Source organism: Hypanus sabinus, chromosome 20, assembly GCF_030144855.1.
Source record: "Hypanus sabinus isolate sHypSab1 chromosome 20, sHypSab1.hap1, whole genome shotgun sequence".
NCBI classification, from domain to species: Eukaryota; Metazoa; Chordata; class Chondrichthyes; order Myliobatiformes; family Dasyatidae; genus Hypanus; species Hypanus sabinus.
The window spans coordinates 68,955,455-68,969,128 of NC_082725.1; the positions used below are offsets into that span (position 1 = coordinate 68,955,455).

At 39.9% G+C, this 13,674-nt stretch overlaps 1 protein-coding gene across 15 annotated transcripts in view; it reads right to left on the reverse strand.

Annotated features, from left to right (window-relative positions):
- ulk4 (unc-51 like kinase 4) overlaps positions 1–13,674 on the reverse strand; it is a 712,463-nt gene that overhangs the window by 475,680 nt on the left and 223,109 nt on the right. For all 15 annotated transcript variants that reach the window (XM_059945716.1, XM_059945717.1, XM_059945718.1 and 12 more), the window contains 2 exons: positions 5,340–5,447; positions 916–999 (listed from right to left, as the gene is read on the reverse strand). In XM_059945716.1, coding sequence (XP_059801699.1) covers positions 916–999; positions 5,340–5,447 — 192 coding nt within the window. The remainder of the gene's footprint in view (positions 1–915; positions 1,000–5,339; positions 5,448–13,674) is intronic.

Genomic DNA, 13,674 nt, shown 5'->3' on the forward strand with positions numbered 1-13,674 from the left:
TTAACTAAACCTTCTTGACCAACTACCCATGCGGGACCTTGTCAAATGACTTGCTAAAGCCCATGTAAGCTTCATCAATTTCCCTAAATTTCTTAAGTTATTTCTTATCATTGAAAAATGCTTTATTTCTCTAGTCTGAGCTAGTTTTTAGTATAGGATGATCACGACTTTTCTCCCCTCTATCATTTGTTTTGCTTGTTCACTCTCTCTTTTATATGTCGAGTGAATTGATTCCCATTAATCATTATGAACATCTGATAGAACAGCTATAATCACAAGATTTATGCCTCATTCTTGACTTCCAAAGGTAACAATATCACTACCATCAACGAGTTGCTTAATTAACTAACATTGAACCAGACATATTCTATATCTTTAAAATCCAATAACAATAACTTGAGCTATTTGCAGTTAGGAAGTATTTCACAAACCCCAGTTACAGTTACAATACTCTTGGTCCGGATTGGCAACTTATGACCAGAAAGGAAATAAGTCTGTATTTAAATGATACTCAACAATGTTAACCACAGTCATAACTTGGTACAGAAACAGTTTAGCACATTAGCATAAAATTGGTTCAAAATTCTTACATTCATCGGTGGTGGTTTTCTTTTAGCAAATATATCTGTTTATACTTTCAGAAAAACTTCCTATCATTTTGATAAATGCATAATTCCTGCACTCATAATGGGAATTTAAAACATCTGTATTTATTTTATTAAAGTTGAATATTCACAAACAAATATGGCTAAAACAAAGAAAGAACACTTCTGGGACTTGGCAAGTGGGAATCTCCCGAGACAATTCTAATTCAGCAGATTACAAACACAAACTATGTACGTGCAAATATGAAGAGTATAATATTGAAGAACAAGGAATATTATTTGTTTCTCAGGAGACAAGAAAGAGCCTTACCCCTTCCCGAATACATCTCATTACCACAGAATAGGCTGCAGAGGGGATAGTCCAGTGGTCTCTTGAGTGTGGTCCTCGCTCCTCCTAAAAAAATAACATCCAAATGAAATTAGTTTCCAGATTTTTCTAGCAGATAAGTAAAAATCTCATTTTTGAAAAAACACTAACATAATTCACAACTTTTTTCAAGAAAGGAGATTATTCAACAAAGACAGCTCAGCAGGAATAGTAACAACTGGAAATGTAAAAGAACTAAGATATGATCCTGTGGGGTTAATGTAAAATTAAAAACAAAGAAATCTGATGAATAGAAAATAATATGGCTATCATATCAATGCCAAACAAGATAGACCTATAGGTGAACCTCATTTTGCCCATTGTCTGATGTTCCAACATATCAGGTACTTATACAAGATAATTTATAAATCCATTAAGTATTTCTGCTTCTGCCAATCTGTTTGATCAAGTTCTGACTCCAACAGTCTTCGGTTCCTTTCTAACCCTTCTGTTAAATACATAAGATTATTGCTATCTATTGGAGGAGATACCTACTTCTTATCAACTCCACCTGGGACACTCAATATTTTGTACACATCAATGAAATCTCTCTTCAGCCTCAAATATACAAAAGCAACAAGCCAAGTCTCACCACTGATGGCCTATTTTCTAGCCCTGGCAATGTAGTCTTAAGTTTCCGAGGAAGAGGTAATCTTCACCTTCAACTCCACCTTCTCTTCAAGTAATCTGACAAATATGTGAATCAAGCTGTCAGAGAAAGTCACATACAATGATGATATTTAAAAGGCATAGATGGAAAAGATCAAGGAAGATTTGGGCCAAATGCAGACAAATGGTAATGTTTGTTGGTAAGGGCCAGTTTCCACATAGAATAGTTCTTTTGATTCAATGACTCAATATCCTTTTTCAAAATGAATGCACTGTAGGTCACTCCAGAACCTGAACATTAGTATTGATTATACCCTGGCAGAGGTGACCAGAAGGGCATTGCCATTTTGATTTGCTGTGTTTTTTGAAAGATTTCTGGAAGGAAGAAATTTAGTTTGGTGCAGAATGCCACAAAACCATGGCACTTTAGTAAATCTTTATTGTGTATTTCTCTGTGAAAAGCCTCTATATTCTCAGTTTACTATGCTGAGCAGGCCACATAGCTTATATGCACAACATGAAACTCCTGAAACAGATGCTTTCTTCTGAGCTGTGGAAGAAATTACCAGGTGGTTGGAGGAAGTGATCTGAGAACTTGCTCAAAGCCTCTTAGAAGAAATGCATCACCCCCAGTAACTTCTGCGATCCCCTGGACCACGGCAGCTCAGTGTGAAGAAGGATCCAAAGGGATGGCACTTAGAATCTCAAGGCCATGCTTTGGATGCACGCAGAAGCACACATATTACACAAATGCTTCCTTCCCTGCCTTTTGATGGAAGGGTCTGTAGACTCATTAATAACATCAGAGCTCACAAAACAGGAAGAGTAGCAAGTCCTCCTTGAACTCAAGAGACTGCACATGAATGAGAACCAGGTAGTGTATGATACACAGGAAGGATAATGTGGATTTGGTGCCCATTTAACCTCAGTGCCAGAGGAGCACCACTTGCAATAGTATGTATTTAGAATATTCTCATTTCCTGAGATCCAAAAACACCAAAGGTAATTGGTAAAACCTCAAAAATGATACGTCCTTTCTATTAACTTGCTATGATGTAAGTATCAAGGTCTCAGCGGTAGTTTTTTTCTACATTTGCAAAATATCATTGAGAGTACTTCTTACACTGCCAGGAAACAGCTTGGTCAATCCAGAACAAAATGCGAAACAATATTTCTGGTTTTTCTATCTTGACTCATGAACTCATTATTTTATTTTTTTATTGATGGTGTGGAATAGACCCTTCAGCACTTCAAGCTGCATTGCCCAGCAATGCCCTGACTTAATCCTGGTCTAATCATGGGACAATTTACAATGACCAATTAACCTACCAACCAGAATGCCTTTGGGTGGTGGGAAGAAACCAAAGCACCCGGAGAAAACTCACATAGTCACGGGAGAACGTACAAACTCCTTATAGACAGTGGCAGAAATTTATTTTACCCCCTGGCCTAGTGTAGGACAATTAACAATGACCAATTAAACTTCTAATTGGTATGTCTTTGGACTCTGGGAGGAAACTAGCATACCTAGAAAAAGCTCACACATTCCACGGCGAGGATGTCTCCTTACAGATGACGTCGGAACTGAACTCTGAATGCTCTGAGCTGTAATAGCATTGTGCTAACCTTTACAGCACCATGGCTTATAAAAGGATCTCAAAGGAATTCAGGTATTATCAAAAATTTAATACATTTGATTAAAAGAAAACACATGCATTCAGATACTCTATTGCTCAAAGTCACATCCCCATCAAGCTTTTTGATTATATCATCAGATATGCAATTTCATCTTTTAAAGTTAAAACAACAGATTTTTCAGTGAATGGAAGAAAAAAATTGTACCTATAAGGGAAGTGGTACTCAGATTATTGGGTTGAAAATTCAGCGCTCTACCATAGTCATACTGAGGATTGTGCGTGAACTCAAATGCTGAAACCATGGTGCAAACAGGAGTTGATGTGCAGTTTAAAATCATCTTACTCTCTTTTAGCCAATATGTGTTAAGAACAGGCATGGGCAAACACAGGCAACCAGTCTAACTCAACTCTGGCAGCTCTGACAGGGTCTGCAAGACATTACTTCCTACAAAGTGAAACCCAATAGTATGAATGGCAGCAATGCTTCACTTCCAGGTGAACTCAATGCCTTCCATGCACGCTTTGAAAGGGAGAACACAACTACAGCTGTGAGGATCCCTGCTGCACCTGGTGACCCTGTGATCTCCGTCTCAGAGGCCGATGTTAGACTGTCTTTAAAGAGAGTGAAGCCTCGCAAGGCGGAAGGTCCCGATGGAGTACCTGGTAAGGCTGAAAACCTGTGCCAGCCAACTAGCGGGAGTATTCAAGAACACTTTCAACCTCTCACTTGCTTCAAAAAAGCAACAATTATACCAGTGCCTATGAAGAACAATAATGACTATCACCCGGTAGCACTCACATTGACAGTGATGAAATACTTTGAGAGGTTGGTCATGACTAGACTGAACTCCTGCCTCAGCAAGAACCTCGACCCATTGCAATCTGCCTATCACCACAATAGCTCAGCATTTAATACCATCATAACCACAATCCTGATTGAGAAGTTGTAGAACCTGGGTCACTGTACATCCCTGGAAGACCACAATCTGTGCGGTTTGGTGATAACATACCCTCCTCACTGTCGATCAACGCTGGCACACCTCAGGTGTGTGTGCTTAGCCCACTGCTCTACTCTCTCTATACCTATGACTGTGTGGCAAGGCATAGCTCAAATACCATCTATAAATTTGCTGACAATACAACTATTGTTTGTAGAATCTCAAGTGGTGACAAGAGGGCATACAGGAATGAGATATGCCAACTAGTGGAATGGTGCCACAGCAACAACCTTGCACTCAATATCAGTAAGACGAAAGAGCTGATTGTGAACTTCAGGAAGATGAAGGAACGCATACCAATCCTCATAGAGGGATCAGAAGTGGAGAGAGTGAGCAGTTTCAAGGTCCTGGGTATCAAGATCTCTGAGGATCTAACCTGGTCCCAACATATCGATGTAGTTATAAAGAAGGCAAGACAGTGGCTATACTTCATTAGGAGCTTGAAGAGATTTGGCATGTCAACAAATACACTCAAAAACTTCTATAGATGTACCATGGAGAGCATTCTGACAGATTGCATCACTGTCTGGTATGGAGGCGCTACTACACAGGACCAAAAGAAGCTGCAGAGGGTTATAAATCTAGTCAGCTCCATCTTGGGCACGAGCCTACAAAGTACCCAGGACATGTTCGGGGAGTGGTGTCTCAGAAAGGCAGCGTCCATTAATGAGGACCTCCAGCACCCAGGGCATGCCCTTTTCTCACTGTTACCATCAGGTAGGAGGCACAGGATCCTGAAGGCACACACACAGCGATTCAGGAACAGTTTCTTCCCCTCTGCCATCCAATTCCTAAATGCATATTGAAGCTTTGGACACTACCTCACTTTTTTAATAATATGCAGTATTTCTGTTCTTTTGCATGTTTTTAAAATCTATTCAATATACTTTTTTGTTTGTTTACTTATTATTTTTTTTCTCTTCTAGATTCTGCTGCTGCTAAGTTAACAAAGTTAACATGCCAGTGATAATAAACCTGATTCAAAAGAAAACAGAAATGAAGTCTACTCTCAGTTTTTCCCAATCAAAATTAACATCCACATCAGCTCTACCCTTACAGGATTCCATGAGTCGGAATAGGAATATAAAATGCAATATTAAATTTAATTTTCAGTTCTTCCTACCTGGATGGCCACAAGGTAAATAAGTTCTCCTAGAGGAGCTAAGAGGCATTGCTTCAGTTTGGTGTTCCTGAAGTTTTCTCGAATCAACTCAGTTAGTATGGTGATGGTCTGAAGTACAAAAAAGAACATAGGTTACATTTTTTGCTAATATTGGCCTTAAAAGATTATAAGTCTATATTTCTTACAATTAACTATATTCCACATGTCAAAACTGGCAACTTTATTTGAATACACATGCATTCTTAAAGATGCCCAATACAGGTGACACCCCATCCCTCATAGCGGGCAGTCAGGGTATGGAAATTTGCCCTTACTATTCAAAAATGTGATGTGGATTAAAATTTTCTGTCATGGGACTTGTACAGAAAAATATCAATAATCTTTATTCATCTTGAGTTTTTTCATACATTCGCAGATGAAGTAGCTTCGCATCACATTAAGTCATGATACCAACCAGTTTCTAGGGCTGAAACACCCCCCTCAAATGTGGTGATCACCTGTACCATGTCAGGGGAGCAGCACAGAAATCTTCAATTGCTGCTGTTCAATTGAAATATTCCATCAATTTATAGTTTGATTTATAAGGAAACACTTTGTAAAAAAAAATTACACAGCTGTTTTCATATTTTCACTAACACCATTGACTAAGTTTGGTAACACTGCACAATTCACAATGTTCTGATGCCACTTCCATGAAAAAGTAACCTTATGAGTCACCTTGCTTTCCAGATGTAAATAAATCCTATTGCTAATCCTTATAACTTTCCTTCATAAATCTCCATATTTTAATTCCTCTGATATCCTCAGTTTTTCTTTCTTGTTGCTTTATGCAACTCCATAATCATAGGATTGATATAGTATGTGAGATGGCAACTCAAGCAAAGTATTTCTGTTTTTATAAACAAAGAATTGGAAATACTCAGCAAGTCAGGTTGCATCTTGTCAAAAGATAACATTTTAAGTCAATGACTGCACATGAAAACCTCCCAGTTTCTAAAACATTAATGGTCTCTTTCACATATGCTGCATTTGTTTTCATTTCAGATTTCAGCATATGCTGTTTTTCTGTTTTGCTTTTTATTTTAAATAATTTCCATATTTCAACAAATTTTATTCTCAGTTGCCTAAAATCAAGCATTTATTTTCAGTTAATGCTATCTCTTCCTTTGCCATGCTCACTGCAAAAAAAGGTGTTCTATAAGATATCAAATATTTCCTTCTGATTGCTTCCCAATGCTTACAACTGCAATGACAATATTCCAATAAGTTTAGAACATAAAGCACAACCAAATAATCTAGATATTCTGTATAGTGAATTTCTGTTAAATGTGCTTGTGTGTTCAATTTATATTTAATTGCTTTTAGATTACAAATTGGGATCCTGACTCAAGGACTTCCTTCAATTGACTGCAAGCAGAATTTAAACACTTCAGTTCACTGAGGCTTGGGGCAAGGAAGATCCAAAATACATTTAGAGATTTTAATTAAATCTCACAATTACATGGCCTGCATTGATGCCAGTGTATTTTGTTTCATTTTCCATCTTTCAAGAAAAGATCTGAGACTTCCAGCTGATACTGAGCATCTTGTATCATTGATATATTCAGGTAGAGGCTTATCCAAATGAGTTGTGGGTAGAAGTTTGACTCCTTCCTTCTCTCTCCAAGCCTGAAAATTACTGAAAAGTTTCATAAACAGGCAAGCTATTCATTTACATTACTTCAAGTGGTTTCAGTAACTTCTTTCCTTAAGGGCAATTTTATTACCAGCCTTACATGAAAGCCTGAATATAAAAGCTCCAAATTTTAGACCATAAGATATAGAAGCAGAATTAGGCCACTTGGCTCATGGCTGATGCACTTTCCTCTTGGACCCAATCTCCTACCTCCTCCCTGAAACTCTTCACTAATCAACAATCTATCAAACACTGCCTTAAATGTACCCAATAACTTAGCTTCATATACCCAATTATTTGGTGCTATCCATACTCTTTACTAAGACACTTTTAATCTTAATTGACCTTTTCCAGATACTTTTGTAGTGATAACAGACTGCAAGTTCAATTTTTTTATGGGTAGGGACAAACAGAAGGGCGAGGGAACAGCTGCAGAAAACTTCAACAAACAGCTAAGGTTATTTAGTCAGCTGTGGAATCTGTCTAATGGATAAAAATGTTCCTGACATTCATATTTCTATGAACTACTACATCAAACAAAAATGATATGTTCAAAAGAAAACAAATGCTTTAAAACACATAAGAAGATGCAAAGACAGTTAACAAAATTTACAGCTGCAGAGCAGGCCCACATTGTACATGGCAACCACTGTATCTATCTACACTAATCCCACTTCCCTGCATTAAATCCATAGCCACCTACGTCTTGGCAATTCAACTATTTGTCTAAATGGCTTCAACATTTTATGGAAATATCTGTCTCCATCACCTCTTTTCAGAGTGTGTTCCAGGCTAAAATTACCCTGTGATAAAAACTTTCCTCACATTCCCTCTATGGTTCTTTCAATATTTACAAAGTTTCAATTTTGGCATCCAGATCATTGACATATAACGTGAAAAGAAGCCAACCCATGGGGAACACCACTAATCAAGGGAGACTACTAGTAAAGGCCTCCTTTGTTCCTGCTCTTTGCCTCCTGTCAGTCAGCTAGTCTTCCATCAATGCCAGTACCTTAATACTACTGGCTTCTTGTTCCTCTTTTGCAGCATGAGTGGCACTTAATCAAAAGCCTTCTGAAAATCAAACTAAAAAGAATCCAAATCCACTGACTTTTCTTTCTTTACCCTGATTGTTATTTCCTCAAAGAATTCCAACAGATTCGTCAGGCAAGTTCTCCGCTTAAGGAAGCCATTGCTAACCTCAGCCTATTTTATCAAATGCTTCCTAGTCGCCTGAAACCTCATCCTTAATAGACTAGAATTTTACTAACTACTATTGTCATGATGACCAACCTATAATTTCCTATCTTTTAACTCCCTCCCTTTATAGAGAAGGGAGTGATATTTACAACTTTGCAGCCATTTCTGACTCCAGTGATTCTTGAAAGGTATCTACTGCCTCCACAATCTCTTCAGTTACCTCTTTTACAGTTCAAAGTAAAATTAATATCAAAGTACAAACAATGGTTGTCCATTGCCATCACCAATGGCAGGAGTGCAGTGCAGGAGAGCTTTTAAATGGAAAAGCCATTGCACTGGGCAGTTCATATATGAGATTCATTTTCTTGCAAACATTCACAGTAAACACAAAGAAACAGATAGAACTAATGGAAAAATTGCAGATGACAGAAATGTACAAATGATATGAAAAAGACAATAAACTGTTTGATAAAAAAGTAAAGAAAATAATAATAATAATAACCTCTCCGCAGAAATAAAAGGGTTCCTTGTGGCAATACAGGACCAGGTGGCGGTCAAAATTGAAACATCGCAAATATTGAAAGGATAATTACTGTAATTATCCTATGTACTAACAACCAAAAAACAACCACTGCTATCAAAATAAACCAAGGCATTTTCCAAAGCGACTCTCTAATTCCACTATGGCTCTGTCGAGCTTTAAATCTGCTTTCTAAATGACTGAATTGGATGGATTGGGTATCAAATCAGAAACAATGAAATTATCTATACCTCAACACACCTTCTATATATGGATGATTTGAAATTATATGCTCTTCATCAGTAAAGTTAAAGCAATTAATTTAAATAGTAAAGATATAAAATGAACTTTGGACTGGATATTTGCAGAACATTAAACATAAAGAAAGGTACAGCAGAATACAAAACAGAGCAGGATAAAATACAGTCGATGGATGAATATGAAACATATAAGTACTTGGGATATCAACAATCAAAAGAAAGAGATCATAGTGAAATAAAGGAAAAACCAAACAAATGTACTTTAAGGCTTAAGAAAATCTGCCAAACAAAGCTCAACAGTAAAAATATAACAAAGGCCATAAATACTTTCGCTGCTCCTATATTAACATATTTTGGCATAATTTTAGATATAAAGAAAAATAAGAACTGAAATGAGAAATTTAAAAAAAAACATTATATACACTCGAATGCACTTAGATTAACACTGCCCAGGATAGAAAGGGTTGAGGAATAACAGACATTAAAATCTACACAACAGTCAGATAAAACTTCTAAGGATATATTTTCTTCAACGAAAACAGGATTCAGAACTCCACATGAGCATATGCAATTCTGATAAGAAAGATATAACCACTAAACTTAAATGAGAGTACAACCCAGAAAAATGAAGAATTTATCACTATTGAAGATAAAGTTAACCAGTGGAAGAGCAAGACATCCCCACGATCTGAGCAGACTAGATGTCAACAAGGAAGCAATGACCACCTTGCTCAGATTGGGAAACCTCTTCCCAGAAACAGAAGAGTTCCTTTTGGCAATACAGGACCAGGTGATTAACACAAAAATAATCAAAAATACATAATAAAAGACCAGCTAACTCAAGACGATAAATGTAGAAAATGCCAGGAAAAACCAGAAACAATCCAACACATTACAGGATGCTGTGGCAGTTTAACTCAATCTGATTACTTACACAGGCACCATCAAGTGGGAATCATCATTCACTAAAATCTTGCTTCAAAATACAAACTCATAAAATGAATCTTACCTTACTATAAATAGAATCAGAATCAGGTTTATTATCAGCGGCATGTGTCGTGAAATTTGTTAACATAGCAGCAACAGTTCAATGTGCTACATAATATAGAAGATGAAGAAAAAATAATAATAAATAAGTAAATCAATTATAGTATATGTACATTGAATAGATTAAAAATTGTGCAAAAATCAGAAATAATATATACTATGACGTTCTGAGGTGGGATTTCGTTGACAGCCCGCCCCTGCATTTCTAATGACCAGTACTGTTTATTGTTCTTGTGTTAAATTGCTTTTGCGGGTCTATGGTGGGAAGTTTCAGTACGTTTATTGTTACATTTTAGCTTGGGTTATACAATTATTTGCTTGTGTATTTGTGGGTCACCCTAACTGTAACCGGGGTGTGTGATGGTCATCTCCCCCGTCAGTGTGAGACTGTCTGGGTTCACTCCCTGGGTCACGGCGCCCAGTCTGTTTTGTGTCTAACACAATAAAACAGTTGCTGAGTTAAAGAGCTTCCTCGTCTGTCAGTAGGACCAAATGCTTGCCACATTGGTGTCAGGACTGGGATGCGAGATCGGCGACGAGACTTAAAAACTACAATGCCGGATAAGAGTGCCTTCAGACCCGGGGAATAAGACAAGGGACCAAGCAGTATGCCTGCCCCACACCCACGGGCAGGGCTCATGAAGACAGGACCCGGAGGGAGGGGCTGGGAACCGAGCATTGTGCCTTCCCAGGGAGCCCCAACGAAGCGAACGTACCCAGGCTCCCCAACCCAGGGGACAGAGCAGAGCGCATCATTCATCTCCGTAGCGACCCACACCGGGGAACCAAAGACACTGTAGCAATGGGAGAATGGGCACCATGGCAGACGCCACCGTAGCAACAGGAAGATCAAGGGCCTCAACGATTTGCACCTCGAGGCACATGCTGAAGCTCCCCCAATACGACGGTACCAGCTCCCTGCAGTCTTAGCTGGTGCAAGTCAAACTTGCTGTATGGCACAACGGGTGGAGCCCCACCGAGACAGCAATGCATCTTGCCTTGTCAATGGAGGGAGATGCCCTGTGGGCCCTCCTCAACCTAATGCCAATGGAGCAGCACGACTACAGGGCGTTCATAGTGGCGCTTGAGCGATGTTTCGAGCAGAGGCCATGGACTGAAGCAATGAGGAAAGAACTGTGCAACAGACGGTGCCGTATGGGAGAAAACTTGGGTTCACTTACAGAAGATCTCCGCCATTGTGTCACTTCCCTCCCGTGGTTTTTGAAGAGCTTGCCATCCACACCTCAGTAAGGGCGCTGACGCCGGATTGCCTTCGGCAGCATGTTTGCCTGACGTCATCATCGCTGGATGAGGCGCTGGGCGAGGCGGAGAGAGAAGCAATCTTAGCCCCCCCCCCCCCAGTGTTCCAGCATCACCCCGCATGCAGCGAACCCGGGTGTGTGTCACCGAGGTGGAGGAGGAAACAGGTCCCACCGCGGGACACGATGCTGCCGGTGTAGTGAGGCAGGTCACCTGACCCGGCACTGCCCCACAATGGCACCAGGCCACAGCTCAGAGCAGCCATTGGGATACGGTGATCGGACAGCGCCGCCCGAACACTCCAGGTAGGCCGCTTGGGTGAAGAGCACTTAAGGGCATCAGATGCCAAGCATTGGTGGACACGGGGTCAACCATCACTATCATCCATCCCAGTGTTCTCCCCAACACACACAAACATGAGCATTAAAAAACCTTCCAGCTAGGATATTAGTCCCCTCCAGTTCAAGTGCAAACTGTCCCTTCTATACAGGTCCCAACTTCCCTGGAAGAGAGGCCAATGATCCAAAAATCGTATGCGCTCCATCCTACACCAACTCCTTAGCCATGTATTGACCTGTACAATCTTAGTACGTGGCATGGAAAGCAATCCTGAGACCACTGCACCTAACCCCCTGAAATCCCTGTGCAGAACCTCATCACTTGTCCTACCCATGTCATTGGTGCGAATATAGACCACAACTTCTGGCTGTTCATCCTCCCACTTAAGAATGCTAAGGACTCGATCCAAAATACCCTGGACCCTGGCACCCAGGAGGCAATATAACATCCAGGAATCTCGCTCTCACTGACAGAACCTTCTGTCCGTACCCCTAACTAATGAATCCCCTGCCACCACAGCGTGTCTCTTCCACACCACCCCCCCCCCAATCTCCTCTGTTATAACCATATAACAATTACAGCACGGAAACAGGCCATCTCAGCGCTTCTAGTCCATGCCGAACGTTTACTCTCAGCTAGTCCCACTGACCTGCACTCAGCCCACAACCCTCCATTCCTTTCCTGTCCATTTACCTAGCCAATTCTACTCTAAATGATAATACTGAACCTGTCTCTACCACTTCTACTGGAAGCTCGTTCCACACAGTTACTACTCTCTGAGTAAAGAAATTCCCCCTCGTGTTACCCTTAAACTTTTGCCCCGTAAGTCTCAACTCAGGTCCTCTTGTTTGAATCTCCCCTACTCTCAATGGAAAAAGCCTATCCACGTCCACTCTATCTATCTCTCTCATTATTTTAAATACTTCTATCAAGTCCCCCCTCAACCTTCTATGCTCCAAAGAATAAAGACCTAACTCGTTCAACCTTTCCCTATAACTTAGGTGCTGAAACCCAGGTAACATTCTAGTAAATCTTCTCTGTATTCTCTCTATTTTGCTGACATCTTTCCTATAATTCGGTGACCAGAACTGTGCACAATACTCCAAATTCAGCCTCACCAATGCCTTGTACAATTTTAACATTACATCCCAACTCCTATACTCAATGCTCTGATTTATAAAGGCCAGCATACCAAAAACTTTCTTCACCACCCTATCCACATGAGATTCCACCTTCAGGGAACTATGCACCATTATTCCTAGATCACTCTGTTCTACTGCAATCTTCAGTGCCCTACCATTTACCACGTATGTCCTATTTGGATTATTCCTACCAAAATGTAGCACCTCACACTTATCAGCATTAAACTCCATCTGCCATCGTTCAACCCACTCTTCTAACTGGCCTAAATCTCTCTGCAAGCTTTATAAACCGACTTCATTATCCACAACGCCACCTATCTTAGTATCATCTGCATATTTACTGATCCAATTTACCACCCCATCATCCAGATTAACGTATATTGCAAACAACATTGGACCCAGTACAGATCCCTGAGGCACACCACTAGTCACCAGCCTCCAACCTGACGAACAGTTATCCACCACTACTCTTTGACATCTCCCATCCAGCCACTGTTGAATCCATTTTACTACTTCAATATTAATACCTAATGATTGAACCTTCCTAACTAACCTTCCATGCGGAACCTTGTCAAAGGCCTTACTTAAGTCCATATAGACAACATCCACTGCTTTACCCTCGTCAACTTTCCTAGTAACCTCTTCAAAAAATTCAGTAAGATTTGTCAAACATGACCTTCCACACACAAATTCATGTTGACTGTTCTTAATCAGACCCTGTCTATCCAGTTAATTATACATACCATCTCTAAGAATACTTTCCATTAATTTACCCACCACTGACGTCAAACTTACAGGCCGATAATTGCTAGGTTTACTCTTAGAACCCTTTTTAAACAATGGAACCACATTAGCAATATGCCAATCCTCTGGTACCATCCCTGTTTCTAAT